Consider the following 10914-nt stretch of genomic DNA (forward strand, 5'->3'; position numbering starts at 1 on the left):
TAGAAAAATTCTAAAAAAATAGTAAGAAGCCACTCAAAAACACAAACAAAAATACGAATGCTTTTTTTTCAAAAAATCATATAGGATTACAAAAATTCGTTTCAGACGTTATTTTTTTTATTAACTTTTCATTTGTATAACTCGTAAAAAAGTCCGTCAACCTTCCACTTCTGCGAAGGCTTACTTTCTGCTTTTGTTTTTGAATAACTCAGTTTTGAAGTCTTTAAGAATTTTTTCAACACCTTTGCCATTCTTGTAACAAACTTAGCTATCGATTTAAAAAAATCAACTCTCAACGACCGTTTACAAAATGATTATTATTTTATCATCTCATATTATCCCTATTTACACTACTTAATGATAGAATCTGTGATACTGAATATACCTACATACACTGTAGGGTGTAAGTCCTACAGTTTTCAATTCCACAGTACTGTGATTTAATTCAAATTGTAACGGATTTCTGTCGCCATAAAGTAATTAAGAACATTCACATCTAGATGTCGCTACAAAACCTCGCATTCTTGTTATCTCTTTCCTTTAATATTCTGTCAATCCACCACACTTTCCCTATCACCATCACTGATACCATCTGTCAGTGTCATTATTAGGTTGAGTGGAAAAAAAGGTTCATTTAGGGGCAAAAACAAAACTAAAAAAATCTCAAATGAAAAATTAAAAACCTCTTTTCGTCAAAAATCATGTGTTCCTGAAACAAGTGCTTAAAAATCAGTGACAACTAAATACAACCTAAAACAAAACAAAAACCAATTTAAAAAATGGCATCGATTTTAGATATGAGAACCAATAATTTGAGTCCCAGTATCTTCGAATATTGGACTCAAGAAATTACAAATTTCTTCACACCACTCAAATACTTACTGGCAAATTCTCGATTGGAGTTATTTCTAAAGGATGTCGATGTCAATTATATTGTGAATACGGTTTTTTGGATTTTCTTAATGTTCACTTTGGGTTTTTGTGGTTTCTATCATTTGTTCCACGTAAGTCAATTTTTTTCTCTTCACCTAATTTTTCTCTAGAATCTAGAACCTAAATAGAAAAATGCACGGGACATTCCTAGTTTTTTTTTTTTGTTGCAGAATTTTCTATTTTTTTTTTGTTGTTTTTCTTTTGATTGACATGATTGTTGTTTTTTTTTTGTTGTTTGTTAATTTGGTGGTTAATAGGGGTTTGTAAGTATGTGTGTGAGAATGTGCGATGCGGCTGTCAAAAACAGATGTTTTGGTTTTTACGAGAAGGGGAAAAGAAAATATAACTTTGTTAGTGCAGAAAACGACATGTAGATGGCGGTGAAAGCAATATAGAGAAAAGAGAATACTATGATGGTGTCATACTATAAACCGGAAATCGTTACTTTTTCATAATTTCAAATTGTTTTTTAAATTTTTATCTTGGTTTTCGTTTTAATTTTTAATGAATGAATAATAATTTCATATAAAAACATCATATTTTTGCAGGTATTTTTCAAATCACCAAATGTCAAATTCTACAAACGCAAACAATTCGCTCGATCCATTTGGAATATTGCCTTTTATGCAGCTTCAACTATATTTCTCTACTATTACAATGAATACATGATCTCACCTCAATTGGTTCGCAATGCCGGACGACTTTTCCCCACCTATGAAAATACAATTTTCTACAAATCACAATCTTGTGAGAAATTTCAACTGTACTCTTTATTTATAACAACTTTTTATTTGCATGGAGCAATGTTGGATTTTAAGGAAAGTGATTTTTCGGAAGCTGCTTCAAAGACACTTTATGCTTTAGCATTGGTGTCAATTAATGGATATAAGTACGACATTTTAATTTAAAGTAAAATCATGGCACAACTCAAAACTGAACTATTAGCTGTGTTCCTTTGGCCTAAAGTATCTACTGCTAAGTACTTCTGGTTGAATTCAACTCCATTTCTTCTATTGAAAAAATGTCTTTGAATGGATTGAGAAGTACTACTTTGCTGAGCCCAAAGGAACACAGCCATTATAGAAAATTAATTATTGAATTTGAAAAATTCTTCGAAAAAAATAAAATGTTTTTGAGTTATGCGAGGATGTTCTACTGTAAATTCTTTGATTTTTGCATTATTAATAATTTTTGACTTTATTTCAGATTCGAAAACTATTTTGTTGGATTGAATTTAAATTTGGGAATTTATAACATCATAACTGATTGTTTGTTTCTATTGGCCTTACAAAATTCCCATCGAAATCGTTTGATTTATCAAGTTTTTCTTGGACTCCGAATTGCATCATGGTAAGAAAAATAAAATTTTAGAAAACATAATTTGGTTAATGCAGTTTAGGGATTGCTAGTTCTTAAACAATGGCAACAAGCAGTATCCTAATCCTTGTATAAATTTTAAATATACATATATGAAAAAAAAGCACCTCAAAATAAGATGATGCCTATTTTTAATCCAATCTTCTTAGCAATAAGATTTCTTAAAATTAATGAACTGATAAGAGTTGTTATCTTATATATACTAGTGTGTCTCTAGGGGGCTCAAAAGTTTCGAAAAAAATACAAATTCAAGTCCCAACGCGACTTGATTTGTAATGTTTCCTTACAAAATATTGATAAATTACAGGTAGTTTTAAAGAGGTTTACTTAAAAATTCGGTAAAACTGTAAAAGTTGATATAAAATTTTGAAAATATGCTAATGTTCAGCACTATAAAGGGTGTGCAAAAAAATTAGTTTAAGTATTTTGAAACAATGCTGAACCAGTAAAAATTTACCTTCTAAAATCTAAATACACAAAAAAAAAAATAAACAATAATAATAATTATAATTATATTGGTAATACCTAAATTTTAGAATAATTTCAAAACTCATGTTTTTAGCTCAAATAAACAGGCTTGGTATCTAATTGGGTTACATAAAAAGACAGTTCAGTGAAATAATAAAAAATGTACAACTGGTTCGCACCTACCTCTAAAACTACGGCCATATTATTATTGTCAAATTTCGAAGCAGGTATTAAAACGAAACCAGTTTAGTGAATGTTAAAAGTTTTTTGACAAAATGAAATCTGAAATATTCATGGAGAATAATGCTATTTTTAGCATTCATGAAACTAGCTTTAACCCTCTGTAGGCACACCTCTTTTTTGGTTTTTTGGTTTTGGTTTGGTTTATACTTTTTCATGTCGCTAGAACTTTTTTTGGTCTGATTATTTTATAGAGAATCATACATGAAATTGATGTAGAATTTTCCGAGGAATTCGAATATTGTATTCACAATTCCAAAAAAATGTATTTTCACCCATATAAAGAGACTTTTTGTGACCACTTTTTGTTTTTGTCCTGCCAAATTCGCACCCGTGTGCCGACAGAGGGTTAATATCAATAATTATTATGGTTGTTCATAATTTAAACTTGGTGTCACGAATTCATTTTTGTGTGTGTGTAGATATTACACTTATTTGTTTATTTTTTTTTCATGTTTTAAATGCATATAAGCTTTATTATTACATTTGTCAACTGCTAAGCTAAGTTTATTACTTTTTGTAGATAATTAAACAGTGGGATGGTTTTTTAAAATCAAGTTTCACCTTATAATTTAGAAAAAAAAAAATCATAAAAGAATGAATTTAATATAATTTTATGAAGAAAATATTAAAAAACCTCAAAATCTGATTTTTTTTAGTTTTTGTTTTAATTGTTAAAAAATAATATTTTTTGTGAATTAAAATTTTTCTTAATTTAAAAACTATGGCATTTTAAAGAATTTATTAATCAAAATTAAATAACAAATTTTTAATAGTATTTATCAGCCCATTTTAAAGGAATCGACATTTCAAAAACAGAAATTCGAAAAAAATTTTAAAACCGAGAATATTTTTTTAAAACTTTTACTAAGTTTTAATGCATAAATAAAATTAATACTGCACGAAAATTTCTTTAAAATCGGTTAAGTCGTTAACGAGAAAGTCGAAAATTGGTTATAACTATTATAACTATACATAATATTCGATAGATAAGGTTTTTTCCATTAATTCAAAAGTACAAACTTTTTTTCATTTTTTTTTGACGAAATTGTTAGATCGGTTTCTGACAAAAGAAATTTTTTCCATTTTGGCTATACCAAACCGTTAATTTTGGTCCCAAAAATAAAATTCTAATTTTCAATTGGAATGGTATCAGAATATATTTCATGACTCGGAACTATGTGCCCAAAGACCAATAAATTAAAAAGTTGAATCCTTTAAAGTATCTAAAATAAATAAGAGAAACTTATCCAAAAATGTATGCAGTTACGTGTGTCCCATAAGAGCTAAGGTAAAGGGGAAATATAATTTTAACTTTTAAGTTAGGAAGATAATTTGAGCAAGTTCTAAAATGAAAAAAAGAGCGATATTTCTGACCGATAAAACCTGGTTAAGCAATTTTTGAACAAAACTAGCTAAAAATGTTCAATTTGGATTGATATAACGTTGTTAAATATTTTTCGTTGTCTTTCAGGTCCCATGTGTTTATCAGTTTGCTCCCATTCAAATACCTAGTCCCAACTCTCTTTGCAAAGAATTTTAAAATTCTGCTAAATGTTGTAATATGGCTCTGGTATGGACTCTCAATTTGGAACTCACCCGTTTTGCAGTATTTCAACCACCAAATCTATCATAATTCACCCATTGATTGTTCTGGTGAAGGATCAGCAGCAAAGTAAAACAAAGTTACATAATATTCAGAAACTTTATTGACAAATTCCGTTTCTTAGGTGCATTCTACTGAAAGACTCAAGTGAACATAGACACTTTAAAGCTTTGAAAAAGGCCTATTTTGAAGTTAAATTGGCTCATGAAAAAATGACAGCTTGTGTAACAACAGCATCGACATCAGAAAATTCTTCAGCAAAGACATTTCAAGCTATAAAATGTAAGTTTTAAACTTTTTAAAGATTGAATTTTTTAAATAGTTTCATTTTCTTCATTTTCAAGGTATTATGACGCTCAAAAGAAAACTCAAACGTATTCGCGAAGGACGAGGTGAAAATATTTACGATGCTGGTGAAATTACACCAGATTCACCCACCGAATCTGAATAATAAAGAACATTAAATTGACAGGATGAAAAGACGAAAGAAGCTCAATTAGGCTATTTCACTTAGCCCTGATTTTTCAATCGTCAGTTTGATTATCAGAAAAATAAATGTCAATATAAAAAAAACTTTTATTCCTAGGAATAAGCTCTATCTGAGGTTTATCTGACTATTGAAAAATTGGCCCTTAAACTATTATTTTATTTATTTATAATATTTTTTTTTTAATTAGTGTATCCTTATTTATCTTAATGTTAAATCTCTCTTATTTTTAACCTTGTGATATTCCAAGATAGATTTTTTTCTTCGTTTAAAAAATCGGAAGTATAAACTTCTCAATTTTACATCAATTTTAAAGAGAAGCTCTAACCTCTCAATTTAATTCCTATAATTTTATTGTAAAACTATTATTTTTAGTAAACAATTTTTTTTTAATTTGTAGTCCATATTTATTAAAAATCTTGTTTTAGCAACAAAAAAGACACTATTTTTGATAATCTTAGTAAAATGAATAATTCCTTTAAGATACAAAAAAAAAAAAAATAAATAAATTTTGTGTGTGTGTTTTCGAATTAAAAAATAAATAGCAATGTACCTATACCACAATACCTGTTATAGCTTTGCATCATAATGAATATTATTATATAAATAAATTATACACTTGCAAGAAAATTATTTGTTTCAATTATTTTTATAATAAAAACAGGTCAAAAGGATTTGATTTTTGATTTAATAGTATGACATTTTCTTTATAAGGCAATTTTATTTGAGAAGTACGAAATAACTCTTTGCTAAGTTTGAAAAAGCGCTTCAATGCCTTAGGTTTCAATACGGGATAGAGGCGGACTAACGTGATGAAATTTTTGTGAACTTTAGAACGAATTATTATTCAATTATTCGAAAAAAATTGCCAACCGTTTTTGTCAAACTGATAAAAATAAAAATTCTGTTCTTTTTTTTTTTACTATTGGCTAGGTAGATGTATTTCATTGAAATCGTTGGATTGTTAAAGAAAAAGTTTAAAATAAAAAAGGTAATGGTAGTCGATAATTATGTTAAAAAAAAAACATTAAGTTTTGAGAATTTGCACACTAATCTTGTCTGTTTTGGAAAAAAATGAGGCTTTGCAAAATTGATAAAAGTTATTTTTGTCTTAAAAACTCAAAAACCGTCCTGGGACGGATTTTGGGTGTTTTCATAAACGTCGGAAATCTGCGTCAGTCCAATCGTCTTTCTGCTTTGCTGCATTAATGAACACACCAATTCTGCAGAATGTTTGCAGGCCTGCGTTGGTACAATTTTCAGCAGTCACTGAGTGTCAGTGTTGCCGCTGGAAAAAATCAAAAAGAGGCCAAAAAAGGGTCCCGAGACAAAAAAAGGGGCCAATCATAAAATTTCGTGAAGTAAAATAAAAAAATTATAAAAACATTACCGAAGACATATCATAAACTTTTAATAATAAAATAAATTAATTTAAAAAAAAAAAAAACAAACAAAACAGTTCTTGATAAAGTATGTATACGCAAATATACTTCCGATATTTATACACTTATTTGGACTTTGGTTTACCCAGTTTTCATGATCTTTTCCTGGTTTTATTGAATCAAGGAATTGCTATGTTTACAATTAATGTATTTTCGTAAATTTTCGTAAGCTAATTTTTTATGAGTGTCAGTCTGAAAACTTCTATTTCCGCTGAGGCACTGCTAAGAAGAGTTTTCAAACATAATTTCATCCAAACCATTTTTAAATAACCCTGCCAAAATTCTTCTACGCCATAAATTTCAAAAAATGTTTCAAGAACCTTGTCCGCAGAGCCTCAAGCATTTTATATTTCTCAATAACTTTCTCGGAATTCAATTCGACTAAATGCTGGAAATCAGAAACCAGATCTAAGTTCCTAATTGAAGTCAACTGTTCTGTCTTTCATAATTCTAGATAAATTTTCATCCTTTAAAACAAAAAGTTTAACTATAAATAAAAAGTGGCAATTTTGATAATTTTTAAAAAAGTGGGGGCCAAGGGGCCCGAGCTTAGTGTTCATAAACGTCAGAAAAAAAAAATATAAAAAAATTACCACAGAATGAGTTTTGTTTCAGTTCCCGAAAATATTGTTTTTAATAACACGAAAAATTTGTAAACTGTGTTAAATTAGGGTGGCTAAAAAAAAATACTTTCTTCTAAAAAAAAATAATAAAAACACCGAGTAGTTCACATTTAAAACAAATTATCTATGGAAAAATATTTTTAATTAGGGTGGTCAAGAAAGTTTTTTTATGCGTTTAAAAAAAAAAAATGATTTTTAGTGCACAGAAAGTTTGTTAAGTGCGTTTTTGCTATAGTAATATTAAATTCATGCCGAAATAATTAAATTGAATTTGGTTGAATTCCAAGCGTAAATGTTAAATATACCATTTTTCTGAGACCCTAATTCGAAAATACATACCCCAATTTTACATTATATTTCATAAACCATGTTTTACAAACTTTCTCTGCAGTGAAAAATAATTTTTGTAATTAATTAAAAAAAAAAAGTTTGAACCACCCTAATGGAAATTTTTTTCGATAATTTTATCAAAACAATATCCACCTTGATTTTTTTTGGAATTCTTCAAGCAACTGTAGAAGATAACATTTTTTAGAGCCACCCTAATACGAAAAAAAATTAATATAAACTCATTATCTCAATAAACACGATTTCGAAATTTTCTGTCATTTAAATTTAAATTTTTCGAAAAATGAAAAAAGAAACATTTTTTTTGCACCACCCTAATTAATATGTTTGCTCTTCATTTTTTTTAACAATATTTACATTTATTAACAAAAAAAAAAATAAAATCAAGAGTCAAATAAATTTCTCCTTGAGTTCTGCAGCAATAAAATTTTGGCTGCGCAATCTGCCCGATGTTGACGACATACTGACGTTTATGAACAGCAAAACTGCAGTTGGACTAAGTTAGTCCGATCGCAGATCTGAGTTTATGAACACGACTAACGCAGGCCTAAGTTAGGCAGACGTTTATGAAAACACCCTTTGCCTTTGTGAATGTGAAACAGGATTATGTACAACTCTGAGTCAATGAAGTTGGTATACACTGTTAAAATATTTGTTATTTTGCAATATTTTCGAGAAGGTTAAGCTAAAAAAGAAAATAATTTTTTGAAAAAGTAAAAGGAAGATTCTAGAAATAAAACAAAAAGGTCAAAATAAATTAGCATTCTACATTTTTATTTTTTTTTTTAACGTTACGAATATTGCATGGACATGCTCTGAATTTATGTTTTTATGATCGTGTCGTCCAAATTATCCAATCGACAAACCTGATCAGATTTCAGGCTTTTAATTTCTCTGGAAGGGTAGATTGTATCCTAATTTTATCCCAACTATGTTAAATGGGATTTATAAGTAGACTTATCGTAGACCAAGCCATTGAATAGATTTTAACTTTTTGCAAATACTCGGAAACGCACTTAATTTAGCATTATTCTGTATCTGTAGTTTGAAGTTTTCCTCAATAAAAGGTGCAAATGAAAACACATAAATATTCCTCAAAAATGGAACTGATGCATGATTTACTAACGAGTATAATAAGTATCAGGATTGTAATAACTTAATTAAAAAAAATAATAAATTAATTAAAACAAAATAATTTGAAATAAAAAAAAACATATTTTTTTAAATAGTAAAAAATTTTGTTGAAGATAACATTTTTATTGAAAAAAAAAAAAATGCATTTAAAAAATGTATTTGAATACAATTTTTTTCTCCAAAATCAATTCAATGCAAATATGTGCATTAAATATTTTTTCATATTCTTCGAATGTCTTAAAATTTTGACTATTTGGCTTTCATTATCTATTTTAACTATTAAAGCTTATGTAAGGTCAAATTGTATCTAACAAATTCTAAGAATATATAAAAAATTTTTAGTGGACACGTTTTGCATCATTTAATGAATGACGTCAGATATGCCAGCATTAACTTACCATAAAAAGATCAATCAGTTTCTTCTATTAGATAACATGAGAAATAAGACACACATTTATTTTAAAATAATAATCAGTGAAACATCTCATTTTATTATTGGTTTTTCTTTTTTATTATTATTAATTTTTTTTTTATATATGACTTATTTCATATTCATTTATTTATTATTTCCTGTTTTTTTTTTATTAACTTTGCGTATTCGATTTTTTTTTACTTTTACAATAATGTTGTTCTTGTTAAACATAATGTTATACTTAAAAGTTACTTTATTTTTTATTTCTGTTTAAATTTAAATATTTTTTGTTTTTCATTTAATTTACATAGGTACTTACAACAATTGTTCATTTAAATATACATATAGTGAGTGTGTATATAAATTTATCTATTTTCTGGTTTTTTATTTATATTATTTCTTGGTTTGAACTCATATAAATAAAATTAATTAATTTTCTAGATTATATTTTTTCTGTTCTGTTTTTTTTTTTATTTTTTTTTTGTTTTTCTTATAGAATTTCATTTTTAAACTTTAACGAAACCCCAATAATGTATTTTTTAGTTAAGTGTGTTTTGTCCCCATTTTCTAGTTTAATTAAATATTTTCTATTCATTCTTTAAAAGAAATTTATATTTTTATTTTGTTTCTATATAATTTTTTTGTAGGTTTATTTTTTGGAAATTTTTTTTTATGTTTGCACAAATTCCAAAAAACACAATTTGTTGTATGATTTATAATCTAATGATATATTTAAATTTTTTTAATTTTTATGTTACAACTAACATAAGTTTATTATATTCTATTTCAATATTGTGAGAACCAATATTTTTATTATTTATATTTTATATAGTTTTATTCGACTGGTCCGTTCCAGGGTGATACAAAAGTAAAACAAGTTTTAAAAAAAGTTAAGTTTTTTTTTATACTCCACATGAATTTTTATTTCATATTTTTTTTTTAATAAAATTTTGAATTTTTAACATTATGTCGTCAAACAATTTATTTTGTTATTTATTTTGTTAACATGATTAGAATTTATATGTTTTTTAGTTGTGTTTATTTTTTTTTTTTAATTTATAATATTCATTGGTCAATTCGATTAACCACTCGTATCACATAAGATTCCGTTGTTTTTCTTTTTTAATATTGTTTTTTAAATAGAATTTTATTTTATTTTTATTTTAAAGGAGTTGGTGTAGTTATGAATTTTTTTTTTTTATAAAAAATTACGGAACTTTCAATATAAAAAAGAATTTAAGAATTTTATTGTTAATGTTGTTTTTTTTTTTTTTTTGTTAATTTTTTGTGTTGTTTTATTTAAAAAGTACAATTGAAATATAAAAAAGATTTATAAAACTAATTTATTTTTTGTTTAAGAGAAAACCTGGGAAAAATGTTTTTTTTGTTTTATTTTAATTTTGAAATTTTTGTCTTAAATTTTGTTTATTTTTTTTATTTTTTGTTATTTCTAAACACATTTTTGTTAAGTTATTGAAGAGAAATAAATAAATATTTTTTTTTTTCGTTTAAGATTAGAAGTTATAACCGGTTAGGGTTTTGTTTTGCTTAAAGTTAGAAGATTTAGAACTCATTGCTTTATTTTCATCAATATAATTTTTACAGGTATTTTTTTTTTCTTTTTTTTTCATATTTTTTTTAACTATACATTAGAGGATTGCTTTTGTTTTTTGTTTTTTATTACAGAATACCAATGGAAGTTGAGGGTGATTTATTCTTTAAGTATTTTATTTTATTTTTTATTTTTTTTTGAAAGATAAGCGAATAATTAAATATTTGTGCGCTTATATAATCCTAATCAGTTTAATCACGTAATACTTTTTTTGGGACCATAAATCAAGTTT

General features: G+C 26.3%; 1 protein-coding gene across 1 annotated transcript; it reads left to right on the forward strand.

The window, feature by feature from the left end:
• The first annotated feature begins 583 nt into the window (after positions 1-583).
• On the forward strand, positions 584-5578 carry LOC129911790 (uncharacterized). Its single transcript, XM_055989727.1, has 7 exons — positions 584-1004; positions 1482-1822; positions 2140-2283; positions 4493-4693; positions 4749-4906; positions 4969-5140; positions 5263-5578. Exons 1-6 carry the CDS (start codon positions 780-782, stop codon positions 5073-5075), a joined length of 1176 nt encoding a protein of 391 aa, XP_055845702.1. The 5' UTR covers positions 584-779; the 3' UTR covers positions 5076-5140; positions 5263-5578.
• Positions 5579-10914: the final 5336 nt, after the last annotated feature.

This window comes from Episyrphus balteatus, chromosome 2 (genome assembly GCF_945859705.1).
Source record: "Episyrphus balteatus chromosome 2, idEpiBalt1.1, whole genome shotgun sequence".
In the NCBI taxonomy this organism is placed as follows: Eukaryota; Metazoa; Arthropoda; class Insecta; order Diptera; family Syrphidae; genus Episyrphus; species Episyrphus balteatus.